Below are 16,533 nucleotides of genomic sequence, written 5' to 3'. Positions count from 1 at the left end.
CACACTCTATCTGCCATATCTCAGTTACAGAGTGGCCCTCCCCAGGGTCATTCTGTGTACACACTACATACTTCCAGCCAACTGGGAGAGTGAATCCCACAGAAAGAGAGACAAACAGAGATAGATCGGAGGCTGGCTTGGGGGCACATAAGGCAGCACGGTACAGAAAGCCAGCCCTTGGCTTAGTCTTGAGAGTTTGTTTTAAACCTCATCTTCCGTGGGCNAATGTCCAAGCCCAGCAAAATCTTCAGCCCTTATCTGAGTGGAACCTGGGACTTTCTCCAGCCCCTTCCCCCTCCCCCCCACCTTTCTCCTGCAGTGAAATTTAGCCTCCTTCCCGCAGCGACAAGTAAAGTTAAGTTCAGGGAAGCTCCTCTTTGGGATCGCTCCAAGACAAGTTGCTGCCCGGAGTAATGTTTAAACCAATGTCAGTGCAAGGCAAAGGCCCCTGGCCGGCTTCCAGCACCTTTGTAATGCATATGAGCGCGGGAGACCGGTACTTAAAGTTGGAGGGGCTGCAGCCGGGAAGTTGGCTGAGCGCGCTCGCGCCGGGCTGCACTTGCTCGCATCAGGCCGCCGGGCTCCACGGAGCCGGCCGGATCCCGGGGCAGGGCCAGAACTCGCTTCGCGGTGGGACATGCGCTGCGCCGCCTCTAACCGCGGGCTGTGCTCTTCTTCCAGGTGGCCGGCCGGCTGCTGAGCCCTCTGTCGCGCGGGGACACCGTGTGCGCCTTGCCCACGGCCACTGACCATGACTATGACCCTCCACACCAAAGCGTCTGGAATGGCCCTGCTGCATCAAATCCAAGGGAACGAGCTGGAGACCCTGAACCGCCCGCAACTCAAGATCCCCCTGGAGCGGCCCCTGGGCGAGGTGTACGTGGACGGCGGCAAGCCCGCCGTGTACAACTATCCCGAGGGCGCCGCGTACGACTTTAACGGCGCGCCCGCCCCCTCCGCGCNCGGGTAGGGGGGAGGGGGCGCGGTGCGCGCGGGCCGTGCAGGTGGTGGTTTGCAGATCTCGGTTCGTGAGCCAAGTTCTCTCGCTTGGCGGCTTAAAGAAAATGCTATTTCTCCACCCCCTGTCATCTGCGTAAGAGGCAGCTCCGAAAACCAGTGGGCTTCCTAACCCATTTTGGAAAATCGTACAAAGCGGCGGTTATTTGTTAGGGGGGAACACCCCAAAGCAAAAGAAAAAAAAAGTCCAAAAAACCCGCAAAGCTCTTGGAGCCCTTAGTGAGTGTCTTGCTTTGGTATTTAAGGCTAGAGGTGTTTGGGGTTAGCAGAGCTCGGAGTTTAATTATTACTGTTATTTGAAATTATTGTCTTAATGTGCTGGCAAAATTTCCTTTCATCTAGAATTTCGGATTCGAAATATGCACGCTGCTATTATGATGACGATGATGCTTTTTGTTTGTTGTGTTTGTTTTGTTTGTTTCCCAGCACCTCCTTTCCCCCTTCCTCTCCATCCCAAGTTCAAGGGCTTTAGGACTGAATTGCGCTCCTCAGGAGAGCAGTAGAAGAATTGAATGAGTCTTAACAAGTTTCTGATTTCGGAGTTATCTGGCTGGGTCAGTGTTGGAGCAGATTGCTGGCATAGGACTTCTGACAGTCGCAGATTTATAGGTGTCTTGTGAGTTTAAAACATGCCGCATCAGAGAGCATTTTGAAGTAACTCTTCTGCCAGCCAAATTACATCTCTGGCCTACCAGGCAGAGATGCCCCTGGAATGGTGTGCGGGGTCAGGTGGGTTCTGTGTCTTTCAGTCTGTAGAAGTGGTGTTAGCAGTCCGGGACATACAGGAACACATTTGTGACTTAAGTGGCCAGTGTTTTGTGTCCTTATTCCCCCACTCCCCTAGGATTATACTTTTCTCCCTTCTCCCATTCCCCTTTGACAATTTCTCCTTTCTCTTTCTGGTGGACCTGGGGAGGGCTTAGGTGGGTGACTCTGATGAACACCCGTGCCCTAGGCATCCAAGGCCAGCTAGACTCTGGAGTGAGTTTGGAAGGCCTCAGGGTGCCCACATGACCCGGTGCTGAGTTAGGCACAGACTGCAGACTGGAGTCTGGGCTTGCCTCCTGCCCTCACCCGCACCCTTCTGGATTGCAAGGTGTAGACTGTTTTCTATTAGTGTTCTATTTCCAGAGATAATCATAGCAGAAGAAACAGGAGGAAGGTGCGGGTTGGCCCCGATGATTCTGAAGGGTGTACTCTTGGGGTATCTGAACATACCCCATATCTATGAGCCTCCTCAAAGGACCTTGGAGCATCCCACAGCCAAACAGGTTCAGACTGAATTATTACTTAAAAGGCAGAGAATGAACAAAACTTTAAAAAGTTGGCCTATTTCAAATTAATTTTACTTGTTTTCATCCAGGGTTAAAATGGAAAGAGAAAGAATTTCTTCTTCTTTTTTTTTTTAAGTGTTAGAACAAAATATAACGATTAAGTCTTATTCTCACAACCTTTTAAACTCCTTGATGTGGAGGAAGGCACTGGTATGATGTGAATTCCATAACCTTATGGTGGACTCCAGAAACTGTTTTCCTCTCCATTTAATTTTCAGTTCTTTTATTGCAAATTAATCCTACTGAATTCAATGGGCACTAATGAGACTACTCCTCGGTGGATTATTTACTGCCTTGCTAATAATTACAAAGTGAGCATGGTCACATAAAGAGGGGACCACATTTTATTCAGAATTGTTCATCATCCCAGTGGCAAATAATATCACTATAATGTGCCCCATCTTAAACTTTTTGCATTGGATGATGTTCAAATATGTTTAGAATAACGACACAGAACTTGAATAATGAAGTAAAAACTCATACACATGGGATTCTATGTGGAAACTCAGTTTTAGAATGATTTTTTTTCTTTGTGGTTTATTTCCTATAACATCCTTACTCTTTGGTTTGAAATCTGCCTCTCAGGAACCAGGATGGAAGAGGTGACTTTATGCAAGTGTTGTTTCAGATGGACAGATGTTATTTAATATTTTTGCCCTCTCATTTTTCCTGTTTGAATAACTCTGGGTACAAAGAATTGATCATGCTCTTTTAGAAACCGTCTCTTATCTTCAGTAGTTTCCAAAGTTTAGGGGGTTGAAAGCAGTGTTTTGAAACTGCTTGTCATAACCCAGGCAATCATGAAATCAGTTTAGTGAGTCTAGAACATTTTTTTAAAAAATAGACATGAATATAATAGAAGATATCAGAGTGCATGATATTTAGTAAGGGTGGGTTCTGTTCTGTAAAATTTGTTTTAATTCTGTATGCCTGTATGTGCCGACTATGATGTAAACTGTATTTCTTGCTGTGGAAGTTTGAAAGTTAGTGGTCTTACGTGTTATGGTCAGTAGAAACAAAAAATTCAGGGGAGTGGGTGGTCGTTTTAGCTACACAAACCAAAAAGCTATTTAAGTCGTTTTTATTTTCTTTTCCCCCTAGAAGTTAGCTGGTGTCTTCAGGTCAGTTAGATTAAGCTTTACTATTTGTGATTCTTAAGTTTTCCATTTGTAAAATGGTGGTGTCGTGTGGATCGTCTACCTGACTGTCCCACTGGGATGTTCAGAGAATTTAGCTGAACTTCACATCATTTAGCATTAAGACACTATGGTTACTTTCTTCTATTGGCTGCAGTATGCAGCCATATCTATCTATAAAGAAATGTGATAGGTAAAACTGCGCTGGGCATACAATAATGTGAGAAAAATGGTCACACGTCGCAACAAGTTGTTGAGAGGGAATGCATTTGTAAGCAGGCAGAGCTGTGGCTTTGCAGGATGGATCTTACCTGAAATTTCATAATGAAGGCAACTGGGACTCATCTCATGTGCAGTTCCTTTTTAGTGTTCAAACAACTTAGGAGGTTTGAATAAAACTAAAGATGAAATGTAATTATATCCACCATATTTTTAAAAAGTCAAATTAAGTATTTAGTGCTCCACATTCATTTCAGTTTTACTACCCAATATTACTAAAGCCTCATTCAACATTGCCTACTTCTTCCCGAAAACTTAACAGACGCGCAGAACTTTTGCATCGGAGTCCATGCCCTGTAATTTGTATGCTGGCTGTGGGCATATTTTGAGTGAATAGTATGTTCACTGGTGATCATTTAAAACTATTTCTCAACTTTGAATAAAGCTCATTTGTAGGGAGAGATTTGAATCGCTAATTTTCAAGTTTCCAATAATTCTTCCCTTGTATTTAGGTGATACTTTAGGACCCTTTATATCTGTTCTCATTTTACTCATTTAAGTTGTTACTGTTTGCCTGACGTTTTGCATTAGTCTAAGAATAGTTGAAGGAGCCACATACTGCCTCGAGAATGAGTGTATTTTAGGTTGAAAACGGAATAGCATCTTGAATCCCCATTTCATTTTCACCTACTCCATGGGGCTTGTACCTGTTTGGTAAAAAGCTCCTGAAGGATAATTGCCACTTATTCTAATCTGCTTTCTCGAACTCAGTTAATTTGGGTCCTTGGATTGCTTTTGTGAATATATTTCGGATATGACGTTCAGAATTTGGGAAGATTCCGGTTTAGCATTTTGGTTTCCTCTTGTTTTAAGAATATAAAAGACAGGGGAGTAAGGAAACAAGTGCAGGAGCCATACATTATCAGGAAAAACTATGCAAGATGGCAAACTCTCTGTTAATGATAAGATATTAATAATTTTGTCAGGCGGGATAGTATATATGAAAGCAGTGTATAAGCTATCAAAGAGTTCAATATTTTATTATTTCCTCCACCTAGTAGTATTCATTCTGGTGCTTTTACAAGCTCAAAGATAGCAGGGAAGGACATATTTAAGTGGTCAGGAGTTTTCACTGGAAATATAAATTAATGATAATATGAAATCATTTTCTGTCGAAGTCAAATTTAAACAATATCTTTATCACCATCCGCAACATTTGTTTGAAGCCTGGCTTCTCATAAATAACATTTGTTTAAGATATATTTAAAAAAGGCAAAACCCTGATTATGTGAAAATAGTTTTACACAAGGAAAGATATGAATTATAATTATATATTTTTCTAAAACACCTACTGAGCACAAAACTAATACATCTGATTCCTTCTTGTGATGGCAGTATTATTTTTAATGTAACTTTAGAAGAACCCAGCACAAGGAATTGCGTGCTAGGTATGTTCCCTTCTTTCCAGGATCCATTGAATGGACAGGACAAATTAGTCATTTAGCTTCATTCCAAGACTCCGTTTGCTTAGTGAGGAAGGAAAGCGTAGAGCAGCCACAACTGTTCAGCACCAAGACGCACACCCCAGAGAAAGATGCTTTGTAAATCCCCCAAATGCAGACACTTGAACACAAACGAACCAAAGTGAAAGTGTGAGAGATTTCATAGAAAGGAGGCAGCCTGTCAAAGCCATTAAGTAGTGTTATCTTGTTTTAAACTCTGCCAATGCATTCATAGATAATGCCATCTTTATTTTATAATTCTTTTTTTAAATTTTTAAATGTTTTATTTATTTCTGAAAGAGAGAGAGATAGAGATACAGAGATACAGAGATACAGTGTGAGCAGGGGAGGGTCAGAGAGAGTGGGAGTCACAGAATCCAAAACAGGCTCCAGGCTGCAGGCTCCATGCTGGCTGTCAGCACAGAGCCCGATGCGGGGCTCGAACCAATGAACTGTGAGATCATGACCTGAGCCGAAGTCGGACTCTTAACGAACTGAGCCACCCAGGCACCCCGATAATGCCATTTTTTTAAAAAAAGGTGTGTTTGAGCAGTCCCTTGCCCCACTTCTAAAACATAACACACCTGCTGCCTTCTGCGATCCAGAGAATTCAGTGGGCTGGAGGTGAAGCACCTTTATGATATTCTTGATCTCATGAGGGAAGAAACCATAATTACTGAGTCCTGCACCTTGGAGAATATTATTAGGAATTTTGAGGGAAGCGTTGCATTAATCAACAAGACTTTCGATTATGTGTGTATGTTTAGACTGTATTAAAAATAGGAAAGATAGAAAGACAACTATTTTGGTCCTAGCTGACGAAATTTGATGTAGTAATAAAGTAATCATTTCAAGAAGCTGCGTCAAATAAGAAACGGTATGACTGCCACTTGTAAGTGATGCGGTGACGTGATGAAGAGATAATGTTGAGGGCAGTCCTGGTGGTGACGAGGGTCTGGTGTTAGCTGGGGTAGGGAGTAGTTCTGGTTGCCTGTTGTATAGCCCGGACACGTTTGTCCTATGCTGAAATCAAATCCTTGTAATGGATTTCACTTATTGGGGTTGTTATAATTTAAGTAGTCAATATTTCAATGATGATACTATCAATTATATTAATACCATAAGTCTAACAAGTACCTATGACTACTACACAGAAAATTTAAAAAGAAATCTCCAAACAAGCCTGGATTTTTTATTTTGTTTTGTTTTGTTTTTTTTCTTGGTTTCTCCTCTGCACTTTTTAGAAGGGCAAAATTGGGTCCTTAGTCTGTTCCTGTAACATCTATTTTAATTGTGTGCTTGTTGATGAGATAGTAGGCCACTTGGTCTTGTAATTTTCTACTTTCTGTGAATTATGCTTTGGGAAAAATTTAGAAGCTCACCTAACGCTAATAAAGCTAATTAAGAAGTGTTCAGGACTAGTTATTTCCAAATAAGCCCTGGATACACTCGGATGGGGCTCTTCTTATTTATTTATTTGGTAATATTTACTTATTTTTGAGAGAGAGAGAGAGAGAGAGAGAGAGAGAGAGAGAGTGAGCGAGCGAGCAGGGGGAGGGCAGAGAGAGAACGAGACACAGAATCTGAAGCAGACTCCAGGCTCTGAGCTGTCAGCACAAAGAGAGAGCCCAGCTCTGGGCTTCAACTCACAGAACTCACAAACCAAGAGATCATGACCTGAGCCCAAGTCACTGAGCCACCCAGGTGCCCTGGGGCTCTTCCTTTAGACAGTTCCCCAAGTGTTGCCGGTTTCAGGGGGAGCGATTCTCACCTCCAGCTTGGAAGCCACAGAACTGTCTGGTCTGAAAGCCCCTGGCTCCCTGCTGCCATTCCCAGCCTGCATCCTCCTCTGGCTGCGGGGCTCCTTCCCACATGGCGGCATGTGTAGGGCCCCAGCTGATGACGTGGTGTGCCAGGCACTACTTCCTGGGCAGTTTTCTTGGCAACTTGACTCACTTCTCTCATAGAAAAACTTGGGATTATTTTTCTAAGATCCTGGAAGTAAAAGACCATTTTCTTTTAATTTCCCTGCAACCAAATGATGTTAGAAATAGTAATTTTTGCATTGGCATACTTCTCTGTTCTCTGCTGATTTTTTTTAGTAATTCGTTCTCATATTTTCTCCTTTCTTTGCTTTGTTTTCTGATGTTCTTTAAACTCTTTTTGGCTTCTTTTTCTCTGTTAGGTAGCTTCCTCTCTCTCTCTCTCTCTCTCTCTCTTTCTTTCTTTCTTTCCTCTCTCTGTTTTAGTTGCTCCCTCTGCATAGTCCTAGATTTTTTCTTCCACCTTTTCTGGTTTATTTCTTTTTCTTTTTTCTTTTTTTAATGTTTTATTTATTTCTAGGAGAGAGACAGAGAGAGAGACAGGGTGAGCAGGGGAGGGTCAGAGACAGAGGGAGACACAGAATCTGAAACAGGCTCCAGGCTCTGAGCTAGTTGTCAGCGCAGAGCCCGATGTGGGGCTTGAACCCACAAACCGTGAGATCCTGGCCCGAGCTGAAGTCAGACGCTTAGCCAACTGAGCCACCCAGGTGCCCCATCTGGTTTATTTCTTTATTGACCTGTTTCATCTGTTGTTTTAATGAAATTTGGAACACGGCTCAATAGAGTTCCTACCTAGCATGGGAAAGCCAGTGGTGTAAGAATAACCCATAGCAGCATTAACTACATAAAAGCTTTAAAAACATTTTTTTTTCTTGTCTCTAAGGATAGAAATAAAGCCAACAAAATCAGAAAGAAATTTTCACTTAAGTGGAATTGCTTTGACTGTTCACTGATTTATTCATTCATTTGGTTACCTTGTCCCCAGTTGTATAGCTGATCAGTGGCAGAGATGAAATAAAACACATTTTTATATTCCTAGCAGTTCACATATCAGGGTTAGCACACAGTAGGTGTGTGGATGGGGGGGGTGGGGTCTGAGGGCCACGTGTTCTGCATGTGTATTTGTATGGAGGTAACTGAAGGACAGCCTTGGCCGCTGTGTCTCTCAGAGTTCTGGATGCATGTGAATTTACACAAGGCATTTAAAGCTGAGTGGAATTCCCTATTCTGTCAACCAAACACTCTGTTTTGAATAATCAGGTGCATCTATGATTCGTTTTACTTTTAACAGTATTTTCAGTGATGTGTTTTTTGTTTTGTTTTTGTTTTTTGCTTTTGTGAAATGTTCACAACACAACATTGTCAGAAACATAATTGATTTTAAGGGTCCTTTACTGTTAACTTTGTTATCTGCTTTTTTAAAAAAATGTTTTTATTTATTTCTGAGAGAGAGAGAGAGAGAGAGAGAGAGAGAGAGAGACAGTGTGAGCAGGGGAGGGTCAGAGAGAGACACATACAGAATCTGAAACAGGCTCCAGGCTCTGAGCTAGCTGTCAGCACAGAGCCTGACGCGGGGCTCAAACCCACGAACCGTGAGATCATGACCTGAGATGAAGTTGGATGCTTAACTGACTGAGTCACCCAGGCTCCCCTGTTATCTGCCTTTTTTGGAAGACCTCACAAATGACTATATTTACTTCTCCAAGAATATTTCAAGCAATTCAGAGAGAAAGGATGTATATTCTGAGTACAAGATACAATTTAGTTACATTGAGAAGCTATTTTCTTTAGCTCTCTGAAAAACCCATGGGACCTTTGGCAATCTCTTCGATTTCTAATAGGAGGAATCCGTGAGCAGTAGCCTAAACAGAGATATATCTTATTCAGCACATTCCTCTCAGCTCTTAGCAATGTGCATGGCACATGGAATTCACGAGAAGCTTTTAGCTGAGTGGATGACTGGCGGTGGGCAGCAAGCATCAGTTACATGGATTTGCTCAGGCCTCTCTGGGACAGTGGCCATTCAGGAGGAGATCCTTAGATGGGATTGGAGGAGTGTGGGGAGTTTGAGAATCCCTCTCCCTTAGGGATAAAAGTAGAAAGGCATCCGAAGGGTATTCCAAGCACAGTTGATTCTCATTAGTTGGGGATTCCATATTTTTGAATTTGCCTCCTTGCTGAAATTTATTTATTACCCCCAAATCAGTAGTCATGGCACTTTCTCGGGCGTTTGCAGACATGTTCAGAGTGGGGAAAACTTTGAGTCATCTGACATGCGTGTTCCCAGCTGAGGTCAAACAAGGCAACACTTTCCCTTCTTGGGTCGGCTCTCCTGCTGTAAACAAGTGTCCTGTCCAGGTCCATGCAATGCCACTTTTTTTTTTTCATTTTTGTGTTTTTTGTTGGTGACTTTGCTGTTTAAGAGGACTCTTAGGCATCACGCTAAAGTGCTGTCTAATGTTCCTAAGTGCAAGAAGGCTGTGTTGTATCTGATGTAGAAAATAAGTGTGGTAGGTAAACTTTGGGCATGAATAATAGTGCTGTTGGCTATGAGAGTTCAATGTTAATGAATCACCAATACATGCTAAATATGATATCTTTAAACAGACATACATTAAATTAGGCTATGTATTAGTTGCTTGATGAAAATGTTATGATCAGAGGCTTCCAACACCCCGTATTTCCCTCTGGAGCATTGGGTTAGTATTCACTAATCTACTGTTCATGGAAACTTTAAAGTCATAACTTTAAAGTTATACTGCAAATAATGAGATATAATGAGATGTACTACAAATAATAAGTATATCAAATAATATTTGCGGTCATACTGCAAATAATGAGAATTGCTAGTATGCAACAGAGTGATTTCAGAACAGATTTGGGAGGCCAACAGCTTTTGTTTCTGGCTTGACTCCTGCCTAGTTGTGATCTCTGGTTCAGTGTGCCTCAGTTTACTCATTTGTAAAATGCCAGTCAAGATAGGACCTATCTCTTTCAGTTGTTGTGGGGATTAAACAAGTTTATAGATGTCAAGGTTTGAAAACATGCCTGGCACATAGCAAGTCATTGTTTTTATGACTGCTTTAGAAGGGAACTGACAACTTTATACTGAAGAAGGTGACTATGAGGGCTTAGGACTCAGGAATATTTGTGACTTTCCTGTATTTGTTTATTTTGCCTTCCAGGGTCCAACTTAACTTTAATACCTTATTGTACTAGAAGCTAAACTCTACAACCTAAAGTAAGCAAGAAGCTAATATTTCTTGGAATGCTTAATATATGCCAAGTGGTATTCTAGAAAAACAAAACAAAGCAATTGTAATAAACTCCAGATAAGTAAAAATAAGTCTATCAGTAAAAAAAAGTGAGGGGCATTAGGCACTGTGGGCTGGACCAGTCCCAGAGAGGGAAGGAGTTGAAAATGTGGTAAGCAGTTTGCCGAGAGGCTCTGATGTATAGAGGGCAAGGAAGGCACTTCTCTGTGATTTGGAAAACAGGAACACGGAGAAGGGAGAGGGACGGAAACTGACATTATAGTGCCTCTGCAAAAGTGAATTTCCAACCGTGGCTGTGTGTTAGAATCAAGGACGATTACAGAATCAGCCAGGTGATTTTGCCATGCTGGGCTGGGGAGAACCATTGAAACTCGGGTCGGCCTCGCTTCCAATCTTCAGTTCATCCAGCCACACGGGTCTCAGAAGCAGAGGCGCTGAGAAAAAGAGGCGCTGAGGGAGAAGGATGGACATAGCGTGAATTTCTACCATCGTCTTTCCAAAATGATACTTGAAGTGGGCAGGTGCATTGGATGCTGACTAGATGCAAAGTGAGTAAATTGAAGAAGACTACGAGGCTGCAGGCTTCTGCCACAGGAGGTGAAGACGAAATTAGGAAACACGCACACACCTATGCCAGGTAGCCTGCGTGATGTAGGGTTTTGTTCAGGATTTAGATAATTGATAGTAATTGAAACCCTTAGACCTCTCCTGCCCCCTAACCTCTCTCACCCCTGCAAGAGTTCTCCTTCCTTGAACTCTTCTGATAGTTGCCACACACCAGACTCTAGCATTGTTTATACAATTTAACCCTCTAAATATCAGTACAGTTCATTGATTGCACTACATTTCCAGGTGCACATTTAGAACGTTCCCTAGAGTCTTTGATGTGGAGGACTGAGTTAAAGCTCCCTTCGTGTACTCTTTTTTTATCATGAAGTATTTGCAGAAGTTTTTTAGCAAATAAAATGTGTGCAATTGCTTTTAATTAAAAACATTTAAAAATGTATTATTATTTATTTTTTGAGAGACAGAGACAGAGCATGAGTAGAGGAGGGGCAGAGAGAGAGAGAGACACAGACTCCAAAGCAGGCTCCAGCCTCTGAACTGTCAGCACAGAGTCCGATGTAGGGCTCAAACTCATGGAGAGATCATGACCTGAGCTGAAGTCAGATGCTTAACCGATTGAGCCACCCAGGTGCCCCATAATGTATGCAGTGTTTAATGCTTCCTTCCTTCACTCCCCCTGCCTCCTTTGCATTTTAGAAAACTCACTTGTCTATAAGGGAAGTGAGTGGTATCTAGGCACTCCACCTCGATGTGAATGCCCAGGGTGCAGTTTGGTGAGGCTTTCCCACGCTGTTCAGTTCTCACCGCTGCCTGTTTCCTCATGTGACTGCCCAGAGTCATCAGTTAAAAGCAAATGCTCGAAGTCTCAGCACGTGTTTGATGTAGCTCCTCGGGTTAGTAGCGAACATGAGTCTCCTCGATGGCCTACATGACTTGACTTGCTGTGCAAGTTCTAGGCCCCAAATGATGGGGGACTATCACCCCAATGATGTGGGGCTTTCTGGTTCCTTGTTCTTTGTTTCTGGTGCTCAGCATTTGTGACCTATGAAACCAAAGGTGCTTTTCTAAGAAGTCTGTGTTTGACCTTGGAAATGACTAGCGAAGTTATCAGGTAACTTGGAGAAGTGTTCACAGGTTCTAGCGTTTCTGTATCGGACAGCTGTAGGGCACAGAAATGCAGTGCCAGTCATTTAGAACATCTGAAAGCACACAGACAAGAAGTTTCTTCTCTGGTGTCTCTCATGTCATTCTCTTGTTTGCCGCCATGGCCAGCAATCTGTTATCGCTGCAGTAGGTTCCCGATTGGCTTTTCAGCTTTCAAGCGTTCACACTCTGATTGATTTTCCAATTTGCTACCTGAGCTTACTACACAAGTGTGTACTTGACTTGATCCTTCCTCTGCTCAAAACCCTCCAGTGGCTTCTGCCCAGTCACAGAACACATGCATACTCCATAGTGTGGTATTCAAAGCCCTTGTAATTTGATTCTGGCTAATCTCCTCTCATCCACGAAGCTCCTGTTCAAAACCATATTTAAATGGCACTTTCCCACTTCCTCACAGTTATTTCCATCTCTAGTGTGTACCTTTCTTTCGTCTGGTCCCATCTCTGTTACACCCAAAGTCAAGGTTCAGCTCAAATGTCGCCCCTACCAGCTGGGTTTTCCACCTGGCATTCTCTCACATGTTATTGGTGCACATAGCACCTTTTTTTTTTTTTTTTGGTCCTTCTATGATGCAAATCCCCATAGAAAGCCTTTCATTATGGTTGTATCTAAATTTGTCTATGGATTTTATTAATTTTATAAGTTAGAGTAACTTAATAGAATTTATTTATTAATGGATATATTCACTCACTTGGCAAGTTTTTTTTTTTTTTTCTGGCAAGCTTTATTAAATGTTGATCAGGTACTGACTTCTATGGTAGCTGTAGATATTGGATACCAAATCTATTGTCAAGTTGCTTATGGGCGGTGAGAGAGAGAGGATGAATGTGTAAACAATTAAAAAACAGTGGAATAAGAATTGTCACAGAGAAGAGACCAGCAGACTGTGGAGGGGCCCTTAACTCAAGGGAAAACCCCCTTCTATAAATGCAGAGGTCCAAAAGGTTTGATGGAAAGAGGAGTTAGCCAGGCAGAGAAGGGCAGGTGAGGCTGTAAAGAGATTACGGGTCTTGTAGCCTGATCCGTCCTACATTTCTAGCCCAGTTCATTTGACAGAATAACTGCTCAATAATTTATAGAGCCAAATTGTTGAATTAAGCAAATAAAGGTAAATTGTTAAGAATCAGAGAAATAACTTGAATAATAGCCATGGCTAGTTTCCTTTGAGTGTAGTGCACCAGCGACCTTGCTGAAAGCCCTAAATGGAAGATCTCATAGGTATCCTTATACCAAGCACAAGAGGCTGGTACTGTTATTATTCTTAGCTTATGGACAACAGAACTAAGACTGAGAGAGGGGAGGTGACTTGCCCAAGTCACACAGCCAGTAATAATTCAGTAACAGAAGATTAGGGATTCTAAGTCTAAAAGCTGGACTTTGGAGTTCAAGTTTCACCATCTAGAGTATGCAGAAAAATTGATAGGATGTTTTCTGTCACTGACTGATTTATTTGGCAGTTGGTTTGTTAATTCCTTGTACTATTTATTTTTAAAATTTTTTAGTGTTTATATATTTTTGAGAGACAGAGACACAGTGTGAGAAGGGGAGGGGCAGAGAGAGAGCCTTGTGCTATTTTTATAGTTAGTTGTGACAATGCTTTAATCTTAGATTATGTCCCCAGGTTGCTTCTTTTAGTTTTATGGGAAATGGCTATTTTTATGATGCTTGCTAAAAGCATGTTTCAACGTTGTTTTTTTCTTTTTCCATTAAGCAGAGGGATGGTTTTCCCTTCTAGTATCAGAAGGAGCCATTGACCAAAATCCTACAAAGAATTCCTGACAGCAATCTAATACTTTTCTCTGTATGTGAAACCCACCGAAGACTTTTAAATCTGGGCACAAGTAGTGTTCATTTGATTCAGTCCTCTTTTTACACAGAAAAATTCATGAAATTACAGTACGTTAAACCTAGGAGAGGCCTTAAGCATGAGGTCTTCCTACCTCTTTATTTTCCAAGCAAAGCAGTTAAAATCTAGAGAGGGGAAGGGGCTCCCCCACAATATCGGTGCAGGCAGAGAACTCATGGTGCTTCAAGCCAGTGACTTCATACGTAATGCATGGAGGTGTGACCAGCCTCCCTTCACCGAGGGCTAGTGTGGAGCGTGGAAGCTTAAGCAGAGTGGAATGAAGGAATACCTGATACTGTTCGCTGCAGAACTCTAATGATGGCAGAAGTGAGTGTACCAGCCCTGCCTGTCTGGACAGGCCATCTGTTTAATTGGTATATGGCCCAAGTGAGAATTTATAACCTTGGTTTGCCACTTCAGTTTTGTTTCTTGTAATTTTTTTTTTTTTAAGTAGGTGTCACACCCAGTTTGGAGCCCTCCATAGGGCTTGAACTCAGGACCCTGAGATCATGACTTGAGCTGAGATCAGGAGTTGGACGCTTACCTGACTGAGCCACCAGGTGCCCCTTGGTTTGGCACATCAGTTTTAAGACACTAGTAGACGTTTATTTCCTGTACTTACGGGTAGATCATGTCTTCTCAGTTTTAATAACTATATCTTATTTACTTTGTGATTGAAGATTTTCTTTCCTGTTTTCTTTTTTTCAGTTTTCAGGGCTTAACAGGAAGGGCTAGATTTCTCTAGAAACTTACATTGACTCTTTTCAGATTTCTAAGGCAGTTGGGTGCTATTTTTATTTCACAATTACGAATGTGAAAATGGAACTTGCATTATTTCTTAATAGATATTTCACCTTAGTATTGGCAAAATTAAAAAAGAAAAAGCTCAATCTGTGCTTGACCCAGAAGCCAGGTTATGATATAATTTTTTTTAAACATGGTCCTCTATTGAAAAACATGCGTTTTCTTTGCAGCTAATTAGCAAACCCAACGTTCGTTGTATACTGTTTACTATTAAATGTTTCCCTTTGTAGTTTCATATTGTTCCAGGAAATGAAATGTAAGTTTAATAAGAATGGCAACTGATGGAGCCACATGTCCTAAGTCTGATTCATGTTCCTGATAAATGTGTTAACGAAGGGCACGTGTGGCCAGTGGGTTATAACTGCACGAAACCAAGATCATTTGACATCATTTATTCTTTTTTAAAAAAATTTTTTAATGTTTTATTTATTTCTAGGAGAGAGAGAGACAGCGTGAGCAAGGGAGGGTCAGAGAGAGAGGGAGTCACAGACTGAAGCAGGCTCCAGGCTCTGAGCTGGCAGTCAGCACAGAGCCCAACACGGGGCTCGAACCCACGAACCGCGAGATCATGACCTAAGCGAAAGTCGGACACTTAACCAGCTAAGCCACCCAGGCGCCCCCGACATCATTTATTCTATAGAAATTTATATTTGTCAAGAGAGGATTTATAATTAAACGAAACTATAGACTTTTTCACTTTCAATTTTATTGAAACTGTTACTGAACTGTTAATGTTTATGTTATTGAACTGTTAATGAATTTTAACAGCTCTTTAATGGTTTAGACTTGCAGGTAAAATATATAGAAAGGAGATATTAATCTTGTATTCATAGCACTGTGAAGGGAACCATGTAGAAATTAAATCTGTTTTTACTAACATTTCGTGGCGTAGATATATATGAAAGAAAAAGAATTTGAGGTGATAGAAGTTACTATAGACTTTTTCAGGTTGCCCTTCTTTTTTCTGTTTTGTGAAAAATTGTAGACCAAAATATATTTACTTCCAGTTCTGAAAGTGCCACCAATATGCTCTCAGCAAAATGATTTCCACTAAAAAGTTGGAAACCAAGCTACCACAGTGATATTCTGAGAGGCATTTGCCCTGCAATCTGTGTTCTGGTGGCTTCTTATGGACAGGTGATGTGACACCTAGAAATGATGATTAGGTCAGTGGTGACTTTTTTGCAGTCAGTATTTCTCCTCGGAAGATGATCATTTTAATCCCCTCAGAATCTAGGCTAAAACTTACTAATTGGATCTACACAAGGGAGAGAGACCGCAGGAAGACAGAAAGTGGGAAAGGTCTATTAAAGCCACATGCCTCACGGGACTTTTCTACATAGTGCTTACCTGTGAATGACTGAAGCTGCGTGAATCAGAAGGTGCATTATTAGTCTTTTAACTTCCTAGGCAATTTTAGTAAATGGGTGAACATTAATTTAATGTGATATCCCTTTGGCCCAAGACTTAATGCTCCTTCAGCCTGCCTAATTTTGTCTAAAATCGGCTCTTGTCTCTTGATGAGAAAAGCATGGTTAAGCCTGTTATGATTAGCCTTCCCTGCTGTCCTGAACTCAACTCTGTAATTTCTGCCGGATTTGTGGATCTCTGTTGTCTTCTCTGAAAAGCATTATATTTGAGATTGCCAAACAAAATATGGGATGTGCCGGTAACTTTTAGTCTCAAATAAATAATACAAAATTTTAGGCATAACTGTGTCCTATGCGATATTACACTAAAAAATTCTTTGTTGTTGATCTGAAATTCAACTGAACTGGGCATCTTGCATTTTTATTGGTTAAACCTGGCAGGCATAGTGGTGTTGCCTTCCTGTTTACCGTGTTTC

At 41.7% G+C, this 16,533-nt stretch overlaps 1 protein-coding gene across 1 annotated transcript in view; it reads left to right on the top strand.

Moving 5' to 3' along the window:
* The first annotated feature begins 751 nt into the window (after positions 1-751).
* Positions 752-16,533, top strand: part of ESR1 (estrogen receptor 1) — a 256,559-nt gene continuing 240,777 nt past the window's right edge. The window contains 5 exon segments of the mRNA XM_077776008.1: positions 752-1,084; positions 4,736-4,766; positions 8,677-8,684; positions 10,706-10,722; positions 14,437-14,466. Of these exon segments, the coding sequence (XP_077632134.1) occupies positions 752-1,084; positions 4,736-4,766; positions 8,677-8,684; positions 10,706-10,722; positions 14,437-14,466 (419 nt within the window).

The sequence above is a fragment of the Crocuta crocuta genome, unplaced genomic scaffold (assembly GCF_008692635.1).
Source record: "Crocuta crocuta isolate KB4526 unplaced genomic scaffold, BGI_CrCroc_1.0 scaffold25, whole genome shotgun sequence".
NCBI classification, from domain to species: domain Eukaryota; kingdom Metazoa; phylum Chordata; class Mammalia; order Carnivora; family Hyaenidae; genus Crocuta; species Crocuta crocuta.
This window is presented reverse-complemented; position numbering and strand designations above follow the sequence as displayed.